This window comes from Canis lupus, chromosome 36 (genome assembly GCF_011100685.1).
Source record: "Canis lupus familiaris isolate Mischka breed German Shepherd chromosome 36, alternate assembly UU_Cfam_GSD_1.0, whole genome shotgun sequence".
Taxonomy (NCBI): Eukaryota; Metazoa; Chordata; class Mammalia; order Carnivora; family Canidae; genus Canis; species Canis lupus.
In genome coordinates, this window is record NC_049257.1 from 7,967,453 (window position 1) to 7,989,333 (window position 21,881).

At 36.7% G+C, this 21,881-nt stretch overlaps 1 protein-coding gene across 1 annotated transcript in view; it reads right to left on the reverse strand.

Moving 5' to 3' along the window:
* Positions 1-72: 72 nt before the first annotated feature.
* IFIH1 (interferon induced with helicase C domain 1) overlaps positions 73-21,881 on the reverse strand; it is a 58,176-nt gene continuing 36,367 nt past the window's right edge. The window contains exons 6-16 of the mRNA XM_038584667.1: positions 18,096-18,306; positions 16,459-16,676; positions 15,176-15,292; positions 13,027-13,150; positions 12,228-12,512; positions 11,591-11,850; positions 8,835-8,984; positions 7,015-7,176; positions 3,662-3,852; positions 3,040-3,133; positions 73-2,942 (exon numbers count right to left, since the gene is read on the reverse strand). Of these exons, the coding sequence (XP_038440595.1) occupies positions 2,763-2,942; positions 3,040-3,133; positions 3,662-3,852; positions 7,015-7,176; positions 8,835-8,984; positions 11,591-11,850; positions 12,228-12,512; positions 13,027-13,150; positions 15,176-15,292; positions 16,459-16,676; positions 18,096-18,306 (1,992 nt within the window). The 3' untranslated portion in view covers positions 73-2,762. The remainder of the gene's footprint in view (positions 2,943-3,039; positions 3,134-3,661; positions 3,853-7,014; positions 7,177-8,834; positions 8,985-11,590; positions 11,851-12,227; positions 12,513-13,026; positions 13,151-15,175; positions 15,293-16,458; positions 16,677-18,095; positions 18,307-21,881) is intronic.

A 21,881-nucleotide genomic window follows, 5' to 3' on the forward strand; every position in this document is an offset into this window, starting at 1 on the left:
CTCTGTGTCTCTCATGAACAAATAAATAAAATATTTTAAAAAAAGAATGAATGAAAAGCAACAATGATGGGAAACGTCACATCCTCTTTGGCTTTATTGAATTGAAAACACCACCAGAGGCCTTTTTCCTAAGGCCTAACACTCTGATAGATTAAATTGCAGACAGAAAAATATTCATCTCTCTTACAGTATTTTATGCTTCCAATGACTGCTTGTGACATGCACTCATGGTCCTTTGGAAAATCATTTCTTACTCATTTATGTGCTGCCTCAATGCTTTACATACATAACTGTAAATTCTTGTATTTTAATTTCACGTGGCCTGAAAGGATCTCAAACTTTTGGTATAAAACTATCCACAAGGTTGGCCAATGATCTTGGAAATGCTTGCTGTGCTAAAATTTCCTGACACTTCCAGGCCTTTCAAAACCACCATGAGACACATGAGTCCAGCCGATGTACTTGTCCTGTGACACCCCTGCAGTGCCCCTTAGCAGATTGGAGCCACCTTCGAATATGTAATGTGCTCGCCAGGTATTTAGCCCACAGCTGATATTACCACAAGTCATTAGACAAGGTCTTCAAATGAAAGCAGCCATGGAGCCAGAAGCACAGACTAGGGCAATGCCGGAATCGTAAGGGACCTTTGACACCACTTAATTCAGTTGTTCATTTTCCAGGAGAGGAAACAGGACCTGCATGAGATGAGGTGGCCCAAAGTGGCCCAACCAACTGAAGGTTTTGTGGGGACTAAAATTGGACCTTCCAACTCCAGATTGATGCCTAGATGTCATGAGCATATTCTGTAAATCATCCCCAAATATTAGAAATATTAGACTGTTCAGTAACGATCAATCAAAATGCTGCAATTATTACATGCACCAAGTTTGAGTTTTCAGGTATGATAACAGAGTAAGTTTTATACAATTTGAAACATGTATTTGAAAACTTTGAGGTAGAAATAACACTTCTTTATTGAAAAAAATTCTGGAAAACACAGATGAAAAAACCTGATATTTGTTGACACCTCAAAAACAGTCTACATATGTTACAGTAGTACATTTAGCTATTTTATGCATTTGGTTTTCTGCATACTTTCCAAAGTGTTCTAGAAGACAGCAATACTTTAAATGGAATCAGCTGGAGTTTTTAAAAGTATTTTAAGAAAATCGCAGTCTTCTTTTGTCCTCTTGCATTCCAAGAGCTCTGATTGGTTAATATTCACCTTTGCTTGGTTCTTATCAACAAAAGCTAATGTTAGACTGAATTTAATGAACCCATCAAAACCACGAAAGAATTTTAACTCCCTCCAACATACTGTTTCTCCTTGTGTAAGAGGTAATACCTTCCGTGTAGCAGATCATCTGAATAAGTGTGGGTTAAAATGGTCAATTGTGGCTCTGTGTCAATCATGTGGCTCTTCAAGCTAAAAAGAGGCTACCTGTCTCCTAGGAGAATGTTCCCAGGTTGAGCCCTGTGTCCATCTCCAAATGGTCATACTGGGTTCAGAAACACTGAAAATGTCTTAGTCACAGAGAGGTTTCCCTTCTACCTGGGATTAGGGACAGGTGGAGATGGATATATTTTGTTGTTGTTGTTCTCTAATAACATCCAGCATGTGTTACCTGCTAAATCCTGTGTGAGCCCTAGACATCTCCATCGCCCCAGGTAATCTTCCTTGAGCATAGTGTTATGTTCATGGAGGGAAAGCTAAAAAATAAGCCTTAACCTACCTGTTGCTGCTTCTTCATAATACCTTCCCTTTTAGGGTGCTTCATATTTTTCAAAGAGCTTTTCTATGTATGTACACATATATCACTTACAAAAGCTGGAGAAGCGATGTGAGAAGTAGAATTCTAAGATGACCTCCACAATTTCTGCCTGCTGGTGTCTATGCCCTCAAAGTCCCCTCACTTTGACTGTGGGCAGGACCTATAAATATAATGAGATGATCACTCCTGTGGTTGCAGTTAAGATTTTATCTTAGCGCACAAGAGAGAGATCATCCTGCTGGCTTTGAAGAAGCAAATAGCTTTGCTATAAAAGGCCCTGTGAGCAGCCCGGGTGGCTCAGCAGTGTAGCACCGCCTTCAGCCCAGGGTGTGATCCTGGAGACCTGGGATCGAGTCCCTGCATGGAGCCTGCCTCTCCCTCTGTCTGCGCCTCGGCCTCTCTGTGTCTGTGTCTCTCATGAATAAATAAATAAAATCTTAAAAAAAAAAAAGCCCTGTGAGCAAGCCACGTGGTGAGCGCAGGCCTAGTGCTCAGAGTGATCCCCAGTGGACAACTAGTGGACCTCCAGAACATGTGCAATAATAAAGGGCTGTTGTTTTAAGCCACTAAGTTTGTGGTAATTTGTTACGTATCAATAGGAAACTAATAAAAGCAAGCAAAGGTAAATAACACCATAGCCATTTCACCAAGAAGGACACTGGTTCAGAAAGATGAACTGATTTGGTTAATTTTATTTTGCAGATTGGTGACAGGACTGATAGTGATACCCCTGGGTGCTCATTCACAGCCCAGCATTCCCTGTGCACCATAACGCTCCACACTAATGAGTATTACCAGTGGGTGTCCTTTACCCCTGTCCACCTACAAGATAGATACTTGAAAGCGTATTATATGATCTTCCTCTATGCTGCTCAACACAGAGTAAAGCAATGATTTTATTACATCAGTCCTGGAGTATAGTAAAAACATTAATCAGGATCATAGCAAATGTTAAGTTGATGATATCTTTAAAGGTTCTCAAATCAAATGTCAATCCTCATCACTAAACAAACAGTATTCTGAGTAGTCAAGATCGGGAAAAGCGATAGGTAATTCTACCCACTTTTTGTATTGTTTCTTTGATGTATTATTTTTGAAAATCACTACAAAATTCTTTATTTTGAGACAAGGCAAATCTAAGCCCTTGTGCACCATCATCGTTCCCCAGGCCTGTAAAACAAGAGAGTGAGAGGAAAAGTTAAATGCACGTTCAATTAAGAATTCCTTTTGGCCAAAGTAAAAATAAAGCCCACAGCAATGTACTCACTTGGCCACACATTTTGCAGATGATCTCGCCATTTGTTTGATAGTCTATAAACTTCTTTCGTAGTGCTTTGTTTTCTCTCACAATGTAGAGTTCCCTAAAATTATCAAGAAATAACAAAATATCTCTGAGAATTTGCAGTGGACAAATATGCAGCCTGTGGGTACATGCTGTTGGACCTGAAGCTAATCCGCAGGCGTGCCTAGCCCACACCTTATTACTTCTCTCCTTTTCCTCCTGCAGATCATCAGAAGATACCCCCTTTCCACACATATATCTCAGGGGTCATGTTGCCTTTGGTGGTTTCTTCCAAGTCTATTGCCAAGTCTATTGATTATTTTAACTAGACTTAAGTTGTCCAAAATTTTGAGAACAAGTATCAGCATACACCAAACTGATGTACCTTGGACAAAATGGCTTTGGGTCTTACACTTCTCCTCCCTGCCTCAGTGCAATATAGTTGAAAAAAAAATGATGTTTGAAATGGGGTTATAATCTGGGGGCTAAAGGAGGGGAAATTCCAAAAAATAATGAGTCTCATTTGTGTTATTTTGGAAGAACATTCACAATACAATCTGCCTCACCTCGTATAAGGGAACTTAAAATCGAGTTTTCCGGGACTTACTTGAATACCGGTGTCATGTTGACATGGTGCATCTTCTCAATAACGTGGATATCTTCCCCAGAGCAGGCTAGCACACTGCAGTTTTTGCAAAGGAAATTTATTAATGACGGGTTTTCCTTGTAACACTTTGCAGCACTTCTCTTGATTTTCATTTTCTTTTCCATGATACTTTGCATCTGTAGTTCCAAAATCTGCATTGAGAAAAAGAAAACGTTTATTATTTTTTTTCTTCACAGTTTGACTGAAGTAAGTCTCCTGGAATTCAGAGTTCTTAGATAGTTATGGAGATGTACACCTGGCCATAGCCTAGAAATGAAAATAATGAGGTGATTGGCCCCAAAGAATTTAGCATATAATGCCTCCCTCTGGGCATGGAAATGTAGAACCTTCAGATGTTCCGAAAATAACCCATTCCATTTTAGACAAGTTCTGTAGTGAGAAAGTCCTTGGCAATATCCCAGAGAAAAAACCTCACCCCCTAACCTCTCTCACCATTAGTTTTAATTCTGTCTCATAAAATATGTCTAAATCTGCTTTTACATGGAATCTCTTTGAAGAACAAACATTGTTATTATATTACCAATAATCTTCTCTTACCTGTGATAAGCCCCCCAGTTTCTTTAAGCTTTTCTCACACATTATAATTTCTAGACCCCCTTGCTATCTTAGTCAATCTCCTTTTTACACATTTGTGGCAGAAACTACTGGTTTCCCACTCAGTGTCCATTCTTCCTGGAAACAGAACTATAATTTCAACTAAATGACTACATTTCCAAGCCAATGGCCAATGAGACATAAGATGTTACATAGAATTTCCAGAAAGTCTCCTTAAGTATCAGCTGCCATTTCCACTTTTTGCCTTTTCCATCTTCTTCCTTCTTCCTGCCTCAAATGAGCAAGTGCTAGTTTAAATTCAAAAAACTCTTTGACTTGGATAATGGAAACCTAATACTAAAAGGGCAAGAGAAGAGTCTTGGCTTCTTCACAACATCATGGAGCTATCATATGGGTCCAGATTGTCCACATTTTTTAAGTGAGAATAAGTCCTTAAGCCCCTGTATTGCAGGCTCTGCAGTTAGTGGCAAAATTTATTTAATAATAGAAACAATGGAAAGACACAAACCTTGAGGTAGGCACTGGCCAGTTCTCACACCTATACAACTTCATATTTACTTCCAAACTGAACCTCTCACAGATGGAAAATTTATACTAACTTGTGGAGGAAGCCATTGTTTTCCTGAAGACTGAGGGGAAGTTTTAGTAAATGTAAACTCTCAGTGCTGATGAACAAAGTTGAATGGCCCACCTTTCGCGCTCACCTCTGTTTTGGGCTTTGATTCAAGACAGCCATATTTAGTACAGAAAAGAAAACCAAACCTTGTGAGCAATCTATGGGCCATAGAATGCCTTAATCAGACAAGTACAAAAATCAATGTCCTCTGTAAATGGTAACAATATAAAAAATTGAAGTATTATGTTTCCTAAACTTTAATTAGGTTGCACTTGCAAGATATTTATAATTCAGTGAGCTGATAAAAGATGATTTGGCATAGGACCATATACATGGTGGGCAATCAAGAAACACCTATATGTGTGACAGAAAAGATAAAAATACATCTAAGGTTAGTGTACAGATATGTAAACAGGACACCAGGAACTAAAGGATTGGTTCTGGAATAATAAAGAATATGAATCAAAAAGAAAGGAAAAAAATAAAACAAAGCATAGTAAATATATAGGAGGCACAGTACAGGCAGTCAAAGTCTAAATAAAATGTAATGATGTGGCAAAAGTTGTTGAGTCATTGTTAGGGAAAATGTTTAAAATCTCCACATTGTTTCTAGAAGTTTGATTTAGAGGTTTTCAGTTAGGTACAAATTCTGTATATGACATGGAAAACACACTTCACCTTCTGCGTCAATGCTCACCATTTATTAGTGGCTGCCTGCAAACTGTGTTGAGAAGGATTCTTAACTCAGGAAAAGGGAGAGCTGGGACCTAGTAGCGATGTCTACTGTAGTGATGTCTCCTGAGGGAGCCGAACTAAATAGTAGTGGAATCTGCCCCCACATCATTGCCATCCCTGCTCTGAGTTTGTCAGCTTGGAGTTAGCTTTAGAAGGGCAGGTCTCTTAGCCAAAGGAAACCTAAAAAGATTGTCGATTCTGGGGCCCCAAAAGAGACTGTATCTTATTATAGATATAAGCTGGAAATTTTTGACTCATAAACTCCAGAGACGGCCTAGAGCTTACCCAAAACACTTGGTCTCGAAACATCGGTCTTTGAAAATATCCACTTGAATAACTTTCCAGTGACATTATTTGGCCACAGATGTTTGATTTGACATTACCAAATGTTTGGTTTGCCTTATATTTAACGGGGTTTTAAAATACAAGTTTGTGTAGAAACCTGGCCAGGAAACCTTGGAGTTGGTTATAGCAATGCACACCAATTTAAAAGCATCCCTTTCGTGAAACTCTATTTAGGGTAGAGCCAATTCCAATGTTAAGAAACTAACATTCACACCCATATGCAAGGGTGTGAATTTTCTTCTAAATGGATTGTTTGCTATTATAGTAGTTACAGTCTTTAATTCAGTGGTATGGGGGATTTCCTGAAATATTGTAGAAGTGCATTCTTCCCTCACTGCATTCCTCTTGCAGCTCAAATGAGCATTAGTAAATTGAGATGCAGCTAGATGACATATTATGTATTTTCTTATCATTCAGATCTAGCCTCAATGTTACTCCTCCTACAAGACTTTCCCCAAACACCCAATCTATAGAGTACTCATCTAATGACTTGTTTCATATTGTCTTATTCTAATTCTGTAGCATTTATCCTTATGTGATACATTTCTTGCTTCAGTTTTGCTTATTGTTTCTCCTCCTCAAATCTCATTATGTATACTCTAGAATATAAGCTTCATATAGGAGGGTTCTATCTGTGTTATTTGCTGCCATGTTCTCTCTTTCTAGAATGTTACCTGGCACACAGTAGGCACTTCATAAATATTTCTGGAATGAAAAACTTGTGCCCATACAAACAGATTGCACCAAACCAAAATTACCAGGTTGGCTTGAATGGGTGAGCTATACTAGTCTTTCTGATCAAGGACAGACTAAATTTATATCTTCAAAGTTTATGGTTGGTTTCACCGGAACAGCGGCCTGACAATTTCTGCCCTCATCGGTCCTAATTCTTTGTATGTGAATCTGGATTAGGCATGGCTCATCCAACTGGAACTTAAAATTTAGCACAATTTCTGTCTTGAGACTTAGCCACAAAGCTATCAGCGGCAACCACATGCAGACTTTTTAAAGTGAAAAATTCAGAGAGGTCCAAAAACCATACCTTATGAGCATACTCCTCTGGATTCATATTTTGAACATGGTCTATAGCTTTATACATCATTTTCTCTCGGAAATCATTAACTATCTCACGTTCAATAACCCCTGAGTTACTGTGGGCAACCAGGACGTAGGTGCTCTCATCAGCTCTGGCTCGACCACGGGCCTGAGAAAAATAAAGAAATCAAGTTAATGAAGGGTCATGTCTTTCTGTGAATGCTCTCATTTTTGGCCTGGAATGGTATTCAATGCTCAGTGTCCCAGTCTTTAAGTAATTTCTCTATTGTCAGTAATGTTAGTTATTATCCATTTTTTATAAGTCAGTTATTTGAAATTCAAACTGCACTATAATGAACAATGAGCAATGACGGTTAGGTTACCACACCATCCTTCAAGACCCCCAGTTACACAAGACCATCCTGTCCCTGGAAACTTCTCTCAATCCTAAAAGCCAGCATCATCATTGATTTGGACTAGGGAGGCACTCCTCCAGCCTAGTAGGAGGGATGGATAGAAAGAAGGGGCATCTCTGACCTTGACACTAGAGTTGTTGAGAATGCAGGTCTGCTCCTGGTATCTATATTGGATTTTGAGCACATTTCCCATGAAAACATGCTTAACATGGTGATAAATTTCTATAGTCCCCTTTAAAAATTGATATTTAGGTACATTTTGAGTAACAGAAAATATGGTCTTAGCCAGGAACCTAACGACCAACTATAACACCATCTGTATAAAAATGTATTTGGTGTAATAAACTGCTAACAAAGTAACTCTTGAAATACAATTACTTCCTAATTTGGTGGCTATCTGGTTATCTTAATATTCCATGACTTGTTTTCCAGTCAAGAAAGCAATTTTATATATTTTATTTTATTTATTTATTTTTTTTTAATTTTTTTTTATTTATTTATGATAGAGAGAGAAAGAGAGAGAGGCAGAGACATAGGCAGAGGAAGAAGCAGGCTCCATGCACCGGGAGCCCGATGTGGGATTCGATCCCAGGTCTCCAGGATCGCGCCCTGGGCCAAAGGCAGGCGCCAAACCGCTGCGCCACCCAGGGTTCCCCAATTTTATATATTTTAAAAAGAGATTTTAGTTAATGATATAGGAGGAATATTATTGGCATTAACCGGCACAACTCCCATACATGCTCAATGAAAGGTAACAATTATATTGTTAAGACAGTGTAGGTAAGAGGTAAAGCGAAATTAAATAGAAATTAGTATACTTCACTTTTGTTTTACATGTATAACTATGCCTCCCCCAACTTCTTTTGATGAAAATTTTCAAACACAGAGTAAAATTGCAAGAATAGGGAGGAAAATGCAGAAATAGCAGGGTTCCCAAACTTTTGAGCATATTACTTTGTCAGACATTTTAGGGACACTGCTCTTCAGATTTCTGGTCCAGCTGGGAGTTCATAGACATTCTAGGAATTAGGAGGCCTCTTCAACTCTTATAGATGGGCCAGTGTCATGTTTCTGAAGAGTCTTGGGATACAGAAATAACAATCCAAGAAGAGTTGTTTGGAAATACGACAGTTATCTGTCATCATCATCTGAATTAAACAACACCATAAAATGCAGTAGTGTGCAGCTCTTCAAGATTTCTTCTTCTTTTAATTGAAGTATAATTGACATGTAACACTCTTAGTTTCAGGTGTGCAATGTAATGATTTGATTTTTGTATACAGTGCAAAACGATTTCTCCTTTAGAAGGAGAATAGATACATTTTAAAAATGGTCTGTGCTGCTTTGCTAAAAGAGAACAAACTAATAACACAAAATCAAAAAATCAAGTTATTAGAGGTATTAAACATACCTGGACCATAGCTATTTCATTAGTGACGAGACCATAACGGATGACGATATTACATTCTTTAATATCCAGACCTTCTTCTGCCACTGTGGTAGCGATAAGCAGATTTATTTTTCCTGTGCGGAATTTACTAATGACTTCTTTTTGTTCATTCTGTAGAAACAGTTTAACAAATTAAATTTTGTGATGCTAAACACATTAAAATCTTCTAATTAGCAGAAGAAATAATAAATTGCAACTGGTCAGTGCAAATCAAAGGATTAGATCATACACGGATTCACTGCCATCTGTTTTTGGCATTGAACAAAGACATGATGGTGAGACAACATTTGATTTCCAATCTGGGATTACCACACAATAACAAAAATATTTCCATCATCCAGTCTGGAAGTGGGAAGACCATCATTTATGCCAAGGAAATAAACTGATGGATGACTTGGGAGGGAGGAAAAAGAGATGCTTTCAGTGGAGAAGAGGGTCAAGGCGATGAGAAACTAGAATGGGCTGTGATTTTCACTATGTTAACTTCAGAATTGTTAATCTCCAGAAAATGAGATTCGGGGACACTTTTTGAGATCATTGAATTTTGAGTCACAGAAAAAATAACACACTCTATGCCACATTTGGTCACTATAAGAGTCACTCAAGCGCGAAACCTATGGAATATGTCTGGAAGGACATGTGAGAAACCAAAAACATTGGCTTTCTCCCGGGAGGGAGCAAGAAGGCTGGAGAGCGCTGGTGTGTCCTAAAGCTCATTAATTCTGAAGGAGGTAAATATATTATGTGTTCAGAGAGAAGAGTAAATAAAAATGAAATAACAAGTTATTCAAAACAGACTTTTAAAAACTATAATTCAATAAAAAAACTCTGAATTTTCAAACTTAATATAAGTAAAGAAATAAAACAAGCACTCTGGTCCTTACATAGGATGAATGGGTGAGCATAAACCTAGCCTGATATGGCCAGTGTGGTTTTGTTCTTAGAACCACTCTCATCAAAACTGTTGTTCCAGTCGGCCTGTACAGATTTCTGTTATGTTTTATCCCCAAACATTAAACAAAAACATTAAACATTAGACAAAAATAAAAATAAACATGTCAGACCAACAGTGTGTCCTCCCACCCTCTTCCCTTTCTTCTTAGAGGTGGTGTGTCTTTTTTTTTTTTTTTTTTTTTTTTGAGTCCTAAAGGCTGGAGAATTGTGCAGAAAAGCCTCTCTCCAGTCTTCTCTGATAATTTCTCCCTCTCCCACTCATGTCCACTGATAAAATCTTCCATGCCTTTGGATTTCAGCAGAAGTGTCTGCTATTCAAAAGTAACTTTAGGAATGCCTGGGTGGCTCGGTGGATTAAGCTGGGCCTGTGCTGGGCTTCCTGCTCAGCCAGGAGTCTGCTTCTTCCTCTCCCTCTGCTCCTCCCCCAGGTCATGCGCTCTCTCTCTCTCTCAAATAAATAAATAAAATCTTTAAAAAAGAGTAAATTTAAAAATGAGAATTTCAGACACAGAGTTAGACCCTCAAATCACATCAAGTAAATGCTGACTCCCTCTTCCAATGAGTAAGACCAACTGTGTTCACAAGAAGAGGATGTGGGGCATAAGAAAAAGGTGTGTTCTATATTTTGGCATGTAGCCCCCAAATCTGAAAGAGCTAAGGAGCAAAAAGTAGTTTGACAACATACTTTCCTTTTGTACCTCACCTCTTTTCAAAGCGGATCTGAGGCCACATATAACCAAAGTTATAACACTAAAGCTAATATAATAGAAACTCAAAAACAGGAGTAGAAGAATATAGATGTACTACTTGTAAGAATTAGCATAGAGGCAGAGAGACTGAACTTCAGTTTTGTCTGTGAGCTTCCTGAAAGGTATGGCAAAAAATTAAATAACTGATTAAATAGCCAGATTAAATAAACTGGCTCTCATCACAAAAGAGAAAGTAAGCTCCTTACCCAAGGAAAACAATGCTTTCTTTCTCTGGTATAAATTTTAGAGACTTTAACTGAGTATGTGCAGTAAGTATATTGCATAAAATTTCAAGAATGACTTTTTTCTTCAGTAAATCCTAAAACAGATTTAATTTCGTCCATTGGACTGAATTTTGATGAGTATGATAGAATTGGAGTGTCCTCTTGTCTAGCAAGACTCAAGGTCAATATGACTTCAGAAGAACATTTTATTCTAACAAGCCACGCTTATAATGTCTACAAGTGTCTTTTTTTCTCTCCCATGGGTTTTATTGTGCACATGATAAGTAGTATAATGAAACGAAAACAACACAAAACAAATCTTAAAAAGGGAAAGAAAATCGCGTATAGTCCCAAATCTCTAACACATGAAATGTCTTCATTTTTCCAAGTTGCCTTACAGATCTCATCCTATGCAAACATATTCTACATTTTTCTAATTATAATGCACATATTTTTGTTGGGATTTGATTTTTCCACTTGATATTATATCGTAACCATTTTTCCATTTTGTTACTAAGTTTAAATGTCAATCATTTTTGCAAAGGAAACTCAATTTTGAAGGTTCCTCCAAGTATATGAAAGAAGTGACTCCTAACACAATTCTTAGCTTATCAGACATCACAGATTAGATTGCTAATAAACTCATATTTTAAGAACAAGTGTTCCATTCCATAGAATTATTCGTGGATAAGAGAATTGCAGGGCAAGACAATTGATGGAAAAAAGACTACAGCTAAGTTGGGAAGAGTAATAACAGAATAAGGGAAGAAGTAAAGAAGGGTGTTTTCACCTGTGTCATGGGCTTGAACTCGCTGCTGTGTCCAGCTCCAATTAGATGATGGGCTTTGACTCCTACCTCTGCAAATTTTTTATTTTCAGTAATCCACTGGGAAAGGGCAAATGCACTCTGTCGTGTTTTTGTGAAAATTATTCCTCGGGCCGGTTCCTCAGTCCTTGTAAATTGTTCCATTATGGTGTTTCTTAATTTGATCAGCTTTTCATTTTCATGTTTTGGGTTTTGAGCCAGCTTTTTCAACATTCTCTTGTTTTCTTTAAAAAAGAATTAGTTTGAATTATAAAATATGTGAATAAATTACACTGGGAGACTTTATGTAATGAGATACGAATATGTAGTTGAACTATAGTTAATCTTATGCTGTATCTAATGATCAGGCTAGCTTAATAAATAAAGGTATTGCAGTCTTGTTGACAATAAAACCAGATGACCAACTGACTGATTCTGAGTATATAATTCATGGCTTATCTGAGCTCATCAATTAGAAAGAACCCCAAAATGATTGGGATTTCTTCTTTCAAAATAAAAGATGATTTTAAGAGGGCCTTTTGGAGAGCTCTTGAGAAGCAACAGGCTCACACCCTGAGGCAAATGCACGAGAGTATAAAATCAACATAACATTGATTCTTACCCCAAAATAACTCCATGAGAAATCTATCTGTCCTATCCAGTCTCAAAGGTCTCTTTTCATCATCCTCAGCTTCATCACCATCACCGTCACCGTCACCATCCTCACCACTCTCATCACTATCACCTTCTTGGACTGCAAGCTTCTTCTCTGTCTCATCATTATAGAAAGCTTCAAGGTGATTATATGCATCAATCGTTCGAATTGTATCATTAATTTGTAGGGCCTCATTGTACTTCCTCAAATGCTCTGCACAAACACGGTCTTTTCGATTTCCTTCTCGTGCAGCTATGAAAGAATACATTACATAGAGTGAAATAATGGTAGAACACATCCCTGAAAATTGTGCTGTGGACGTCTATGACGACTCTAAAAATAAGCTTCATGTTGTTTTTGAGATGGGCCTCCCAACGTGCCTCCAGCTCTAAAAGTTTTCCAACCCCTAAACTGGCGATCTGAGCTCTGTATCAGCGAGAATAGAGTCCTGATCCATACTGACTCAAAGAATGGCATGAAAAACATTGCGGTTGAGTTTGCATTTGGAGGCAGAGACTAATATCTATCTTAATATGTTAAACATACAATAAGTGAAAGACTCTGGAAATAAAGAGAAAATTAATGGATTGCTGCTTCTTTCCTTAGATAAGGGATTAGAACATGTTCATCCTTGTACTACTTCGAACATAGAAATTCCATTTGATATTCCATTTGCTTTCAGTTTGGTTGAGAATATATGACACATCCATCTGAAATCTTGGCATGAACTTGGAATAAACAAGTGTTAGGTCAAAACCCAAATTACCTTTTTTTTCCATTTGAATGGTCCATTGTTCATAGGGTTGAGTTCCAAAATCTGACATTGGACTCATTTGGCAAAAACTTTGAATCTTGTTCATTATTTCTAAAAGTTTATCTTTAAATGGATCCTAAAAATAAATTATACACTTATTCTTACATGCTCATATTATTAAAGAAATAGCATTATCTTTGTTAAAATAACTCCCATGTTATAATAAATTTAATTCAGAATCTTTGGTCTAGACAAAGTAACAAGTTAATCCCTGACCATCTCTTTGTACATTTATTTTTCAGTAATCCATCCTTAAGCCATACATATACCAACATCATGTACTGCTGCTAGAATTTCCCTTTTAAAAGTTTTAAAAAAATAAAATTAAAGAATAATATGCACGTTGAGTGCTAACAATAATTTTAAATGTATTTATTTTATATATTAGTAAATATTAATTATTTAAATTATATCATTAATTATATAAGTATTAAATAAATAAATAAATATTTTTAAAGATTTTATTTATTTATTAATGAGAAACAGGGAGAGAGAGGCAGAGACACAGACAGAGGGAGAAACAGGCTCCATGCAGGGATCCCAAGGTGGGACTCGATCCCGGGTCTCAGGATCAGGCCCTGGGCTGATGGCGGCGTTAAACCGCTGAGCCACCCAGGCTGCCCCAATAAATATTTATATATTAAAGCAATGCCCTAGTTATTTTGAAAGCCTACAATGTAATTTCATAAAAATTACCTTTTGAAGAACTGGTTTCAGTATTATTTTTACTAAAGTAAAAAGTTAAAAGGTAGGCTTGTATTGAGCACCAGGTAATGTGTGTAAACGTTGAATCACTATATTGTACACCTGAAACTAATATAATGCTGTATGTTAACTGGAATTTTTTTTTTAAAGTTAAGAGATAGAGTTTTAAATGCACTCTTCTTTAGTGCATACTATATGATTTCACTTTTAAGTTCAAAATCAGTTAAAATCCATCTTTGGTGTTAGAAGACAAAATAGTAGTTATCTTTGGGGGCTAAGTGACTAGAAGGAGGAATGAGGGGTTTTGGGGTGCTGAAAATGTTTTATCTCTTGATTTGGATTTTTATTAAACAGGTGTATTCATTTTATAACAATTCAGCAATCTGTACATTTATGAAGTTGTACCTTTCTGTATGTCTATTATACTTCAATAAAAAGTATATCAAAATTAAGTTAAAAGGTAAGATGGCAACTTCTTTTAAAAATATATCCCGAGGATTCTGTGGAAGTTTTAAAAATGATTATGAGTAGAAACATACCTTTAAATTTATTAAGTAAAACTAAATAACAAAAAATGAAGGATAATAAAGTATATTCAAATGTTCTAGTTCAGCTGGAATAGATAGGAGTCATCTTCAGAACTTCAAAAAAATTAATCTATGGAGTTGGTCACTAACACTGGTTTAATGCCTACTACATTTCAAATACAATATTGTCTATTATACATATTTCATGTCACTTAATCCTAACATCCTTTGAGATAGATTTTTAATGATTACCTTTGTTATCAAGTACATAGAACTAAAATTTATCATGCTTTTTTATATTTTACAAAAGAAAGTACTGCCATAACACACTGGTCATAATGTCCAAACTAACTCAGTTGGTTTTTATAATCAGTGAAAATACTCCTTGCAAAAGCACCATTAAAGTAAATATTTTATTTCTTTACTGTGTCAGTGTTCTTTTAAGAAAGTAAATATGCAAATTATTAGGATTTCCATTATCATTACCAACTGTAATCTGGTAGCAACAAAATGGTTCTGTGAAATGTCAAAAAAAATAAAAAATGCCTGAAATTCACCAAGAAAGTAAAAAGAATAAAATAAACTACAGTAATCCCTTTAGTTTAGCAATATAACTCTCTCTACCCTTACCCCCATGGCCCACATGTAGTCAAGCCACTTTTCATATAAACCGGAAAACTAAAAGAAGCCTGAAAGGGAGAATTCACAGCAGTGTTTTGTTGCTTAATAGTAATAATAAAGAATAAAACTGTAACTTATTTTGCTAAAAATTTAAGATAATATTCTTCAGATGGTATAAAGTAATCTTTGCATTTTTCAGTTGAGTATGGTATTCTCAATCTAATAAACATAAAATTTTAAGCACATACTTCTCTGGTGTCATCTGCGATTGCAAACTTTTTACATGGCTCTTTCATTTGGCCTTTGAGTTGATTGATATTTTCTTTCACAGTTATAATGGTACATGCATCGAGATTGGCACATATCTGAAAAAGAGATTTTTTTTAATATTCAAATATTTACTTTTCCTTTTCAATTGATTCAATGGAGAAACATTTTCATGTAATAAATAGGGACCTTGACTAACTAAATACAGCATTTTAATATCGCTTTACTGTGGATCTGCTAAACCAACACATCTATCTCGATGGACTCAAAAGAAGCTTCTAAGTTTTGTCGGTGTATAATTCCAGAAAAAGAAGTGTATTTATTTTCATTTCTTAAATTCCATTTGCCAGGTGGAAAAACTGACATGGAAACAGTGTAGCAAATTACAGAGACCAGTAGAGAATGGTTATGAGATAACCATATTACATAAGACATTTTAAAGGTCAGCTTGACATCCTTGGATCAGATTACCACCCTCTTCTACACATAACGAGGACAATGTAAAGCTAGGAGCAGCCAAAGCCAGGATGTGCCTGGATCTAAACTGATGTTAGTCCTTAATCCCATAATAAGTTCCCAAATATCTTGGAACAAATAATTGTGCCTATGTCTGTTCTACATGAATTTCACTGAATTCAACTTAAAGTAAGGGACTCATAATATAAACGCAATTGCCTTTGTGCTAACACACTTCTTGGGTTACTCTGAATTGACATAACACTCGAAATCAACAATAGTACTTCATGTGGTGTTATCATTTGGGGTCAGCTGACAACCTCGACTAAAGATTCTCATATCTCCGTTTTGTCATTTAATTTGAATTACCCAGAATCTGAGAATCACACAGAACAAAAAAGGCACAGAAGAAAATATGCAATTTTGAAACTAATGCAGTATTTTGAAAATTAGAAATTTTCATAGTTTGTGCACTTTTCTGTATCAGATGGATCATCAAGTTTAACAACATGAGTAGATATTTAAAATAAGGTATTTCATTTGTCCCAATTTTTCATTGATTATATCTACACTCCAATAATTTTTGTGATATTTTTCTGTGCCATATTACTGTTTTGTAGAAGATTGAATATATTTACTTTAACTAAAACATATTGATTTCCCTTAACTAATGATCACAGAATACCTTCTTTCTCAATGGCACTTGGACTTAATCCTACTCAAAAAGCCCAAAAAGCCGTGGTATTTGCTTTAGGGTTCGTTATTGTTGTTGTTGCTATCATCGCTACATATAAAGTCAATGGCTTACTTTTAAAATGTGTTGCTGGGCTTCAGCTTGCCTTTTGGCTCCTCGAACACCTGGTGAAGCTGTTAGTCCTAGTATCTGAGGTAGAGGAATCACTGGCTTGTATTCTTTCTTGAGTTTATTATTTTTCAACTTCTGTTTCAAGTAACGTCTCATGATGTTATTATAGACTGCTTCTTTGTTGGTGTGATGACATTCGTCAATGATGATGAGGGTAAAGTCTTAAAAGAAAATCCAAGTAGTTCATTTATCCATATCAGCAAGGTAGAGTGAAAAGAAGTACCTTAAAGCTAGTAAACTGGGCTGCTATGGGACATCCTTTAGTAGCTAGTAAACTGAGCTGCTCATCCTTTCTTGAGCAGAATATGGCACAGACCTCTTACTTCTTAAGTGGACAATGTCTATGCTAGTCATCTGTAAATCCAGAGGCCCATGCATATTAATTATGGAACTATTCTTGTTAGATATTATCACTCTTGAAGAGATTAGTTTTGGAAAATTTAAAAAGGTAATAAGTTTTATGAGATAGAATTCAATCCCTGCTTTGTTCCCCCCAAATTAATCAGGATTACACTTTTGTTCTTTAATAAAACATTCAATTTTAAGTTGATGAGGGTTTTTTTTTATGTCAGATAAAAACCATTCCATTTAAACAGAGATCACTTTGCTTTGTTTTAACATTGCATTTAATTATTAGAAGTATTATAATGACTATATTCCTTTCCCTTTCTCTCACTTTTTCTTCCCTCCCCCCACAAAATAGAAAAGATTATATTTCATTCTAAGGAAATGATGGCATATCTAACAGTATCCGTTAGCATATGAAAATAACTTGGGATCCCCGGGTGGCGCAGCGGTTTGGTGCCTGCCTTTGGCCCAGGGCGCGATCCTGGAGGCCCGGGATCGAATCCCACGTCAGGCTCCCGGTGCATGAAGCCTGCTTCTCCCTCTGCCTATGTCTCTGCCTCTCTCTCTCTCTCTGTATGACTATCATAAATAAATTAAAAAAAAATGTTTTAAAAAAAAGAAAATAACTTGTTGGTATCTAGAAATAAAGAGTAATAAAAAGTCCAGTGGGTGCTTGATTTAATAATGTATTCTTATGTAAATAAAGTGATCTAATTAAAAATGTATCTCATTTTTGTGTATCTCCAGGAAAGTAAACAGTTTTAAGGAAAACTTAAACAATGAAAGATGATCTATGGGTGGCTCAGCAGTTGGGCACCTGCTTTCGGCTCAGGGCATGATCCCGGCGTCCAGGATTGAGTCCCACATCAGGCTTCCTCCCGCATGGAGCCTGCTTCTCCCTCTGCCTGTGTCTCTGTCTCTCATGAATAAATAAATACAATCTTAAAAAAAAAAAAGATGATCCTATGAGAAATCATCTTTTTATTTTTGTTTATTTATTTTTTAAATTAGGCTCCACACTGCATAAAGCCCAACATGGGCTTGAACTCATGACCTTGAGACAAAGGGCTGAGCCTAGATCAAGAGTCGGACACTTAACCAACTAAACCACCCAGGCACCTGTAAATCAGAGATAATATTTTTAAATCAACATTTTGAAAATTATTTATCTACTACAGCCTCTGTTACTATCATCAATATTACTAATTCTTCTTTTTCCAACTTCAACCAACCTGAAAATTGGACACCATCATCTTCTCCTTTTTCTGAGTTTAAAAGGGAGTTTTCAAGGATTTGAGCTGTACTGATGATAACATCATAGGTTTTGACAATTTCTGGAAATGATATTTTCAATTGGGTATCACCACTTAATCCAATAGTATGATACCATTTCTTCAAAAATGGTTCAAACTCTTCACGGAAAAGCTGTTCAACTAGTGGTACCTTTAAAAATGCCAAAATTAAAGGGAGAGAGGGCATGGTCAGAGAAAAAAAGAGTACCAATTAAAGGCCTAGTATGTGCCAAGCATTATCAGAAGTGTTTACATTATCAGTTAACTAAGCATAACAAACTATCAATCATTACATTCATTAATTTATCAATAAGCATTTATTGAATGCCTGTTAGGTGTAAACATCATATCTGAAACATAAAGATGTTTTAAGACATAGCTGACAACTTTGAGGAACTAGGTCTAGGTGAGCACATAGGGTAAGAGTAACCAACAAAAACCCACAAATTATTAAAACTCATGTGATAATTCTCCCACAGAAATACAAAGTGACCGCAAGGAGGCAGAAGTAACTGAGTACTCCAAAGATGAGTTTAGATAGAATTTTAATCTAGTAAGCCATGGGTCAGTGACAAGATAAATTAAAACCAAACCTGGGTAAGAGATAAATTCTGAATTAATAGGTCAGGGCCAGGCTATAAAGGGCGGTGAATACCATGCAGAATATTTTAAATTTAGTATTATAGTTCATAGGACCCTTGTGAGTTGTGTTTAGTGTTGATTTTTTCCTGTAGTTTGTTTTGAAAAGGGGCCAGAGGCAACATGCCTAAAAAACTGAAGGTAACAGAGAACTAAAAGTGAGGAGGTAAGATACTGCTGAAGAGAGCAGATGTGAGATGAAGGGATAGACCATTAAAATAGCTTTGATAGCTAACAAAGAACAAAAGGGCAGGTTGGCAAAATAAGTGGAAATCTTTCAGGGATGACTGGCATTATGTTGTCGGAGTATGTTGGCATTGAAGTTACTCAACGTGACGGCGATTCACAATATCTTTGCATTCACTGGCCAGTCAAAATATAGGTCTTCATAAAGATCCTGACCTGCAAGACCATCACCCTGAAGATGGAACCCAGCGAGAATGTGAAGGCCAAGACCCAAGATAAAGAAGGCATGCCCCCTGGCCAGCAGAGGTGCATCTTTGCAGGCAAGCAGTTGGAAGATGGCCACATTCTTTCTGGTTACAACATCCAGAAAGTGCCAGCCCTATACTTGGTCCTCTGTCTGAGGGATGGCTATTAATTCTTCAGTCTTGCATTCACACTCCCCAGTGATGGCATTACTCTGCATAATGGGCATTTACCCCAAATTAAGTTTAAAAATTACCAGTTTCAGTAAAAGCTCAACCTGTTGAAATTTTAACAAAGGTCTTGTTGCATGGAAGTAAAATAAAATCCTTTTAGCTGGATCTCTGTATGTCATAGTATCTGCAGAAGGTGGTTGAGTTGACACCTCAATGCTACACATTACTAGTCATATAGAATACCACCCAGATCAGGGAAAGGAATAACCAGGATATCTTGAAGGTTATATCCTAGGAGAGTTTTTACCATGGAAGCCTAGGGATATACAGTGTGGCAAGAAGAGAGTTGGCAGAAAGAGTTTCAAGGAAAAAGCATCAAAGAGTAAGCATTATACTCATAATATAATTACCAGATAATATGATCAGTGGTTATCTTTCCACTGGTCTGCAGAACATGTGTTATTCGTCTTTTTCCTTGAGGCGAGCTCCATTATGTGTAAAATGAGGGCTGGCTGATACCTCTGGCTGAGAACAGTGTACAGTGAACTTTGTATCACTGTTTAATATAAATAATGAAGTTATCGAAGGGTGAGTGTGGAAAGAGAAGGAGTAAAATAGAATCTAGTCATTTCAAGAAAATAGTGAGGACCTAAAACTAATAACCAACTTTGGTAAGTGGGAGAAAATAACACAAGGTGAGAAAAATAAGAAGAGAGACTTTCTGTTAGTGTTTTGGGGTTTTTGTTTTTTGTTTTTGTTTGTTTTTTGTCAAAGTCAAGTCTTTGGTCCATCTGCACAAAATCATTTGAGATATTTGGAAAATACAAACTCCTGGGCCTCATCAAAAGGCCACTGAATCTAGTGATCATCTCTAGGGACACAACTTTGTAGTTGTGTAGGGACACAACTTGCACTTATATGAAAGCTCTCACGTGACAATAAATCTTTAAAATGTGAGAACCGCAGCTCTTCTTTCTCTTACACAAAGTCATTGCTGACACATCTTTCTAGAACTATTCTTTTTCTTCTACTTACATGAGACAGAGGAAAAAATCTGAGAAGGGAGTAAGAAAGACTCTGAAGAAGAGAATGAAAATTAAGCTTAGTGGAAAGAGCAAGATCCAGAGGAGAGAAAGTTAGCCCTAAAAACTACTCCAGCCACTTGGTTATTATGTGTCCTTGGACAAGTTACTGAATCATCTCAATCATTTCAATTTCCACATCAAAAAATGAGAATGTTAACAATCAATGTTAAACTACTGATAACACTGTTGTGAAAATTAAATAAATATAAGCTGTCATTTTTCTGGTCCTCAGAAACTTTCCTGATATTTTTCTGATTCTTTTATTCCAGTACAGGGGGAAAAAAAAGGCCAGTTGGCTTCAGAAGATAAGGGTTCAAGTTTCAGCTCAGCTGCTTATTGGAAGGATGAGCCCTGACAGATCAAATAAAGCCTCAGAGCCCCAATTTTCTGATGAGTAAAATGACAATAATTATGGTTACCTCATCGAGTAGCTGTGTAGATTTAGTGAGATACAATAAAAATAATTAATACTGTATCATGAACTATAATGCAATATTAATAATTATATGATTAATATACATCTCTCATTTCTTAGATTGTAGATTCCTGATAATAGGATCTGTCTTTGATTTGTCTTTAAATACCCTCATGCTGTTGAATGATTTAAGAATCTCTATACCATGGGGTGACATAGCAACCTGGGGTTCAGCCCATAAAGGATAAGTCAAGACCTTCCAAAGAAGCAGCATCTTCTGGCCTACAGAACAAAAATAAGTTTTCACAGGAGGTAGCAGGTGTTGGAAATCCTGATACTCACTCTGGGTGGCGTTGACTTCCTACTGAAGGACACAGAGAAAGCCAGATGCAAGTCTGACATGGCTAATTGGGAGGTGTGTGGTCCTCTTGGAGCCTTTTCCTGAGATGTGACAGAGTGCCTGCCAAGACTAATCAAACCCAACTGCTACCCACTTCTGCTGAATCATATGGGGCTGCATTATAGCATCTGAAGGAACCTGGGATTTATCTCTCGTGATGTTGAAGCCCTAGATAGGAAATAGAAAGTCTGGGAACACAGGTGGTGTTTTCATTTCTCCCTGCATTTGAAGGCGATAACTTTGGAAAGCATGGAGGCAGGGAGATGAAAGTAAATGATGTTAGAGGGGACAGGATTTCTCTTTTTGAGATCAAGGGTTACGATGCCATCTATTAGGCCAAATATAAACCTAAGGTTATGTGACATAGAGGACCAGAGATTTCCTGACTCAGTCGAAGAGAACTGAAGCTCAAGTTACTTTAAAATGGAAAGAAATGGGATGATAAAGTAAACAATTGTGACATATATGGAAGAACTAGTGGAGGGATTTCTAGTGATTCTTAGGGAAAAATACCAGAGAAGCAGATGATGAATTAGACTTACGTCTTTAACTGTCTCAATAACAGTGCAGTGAAAATGAATAATT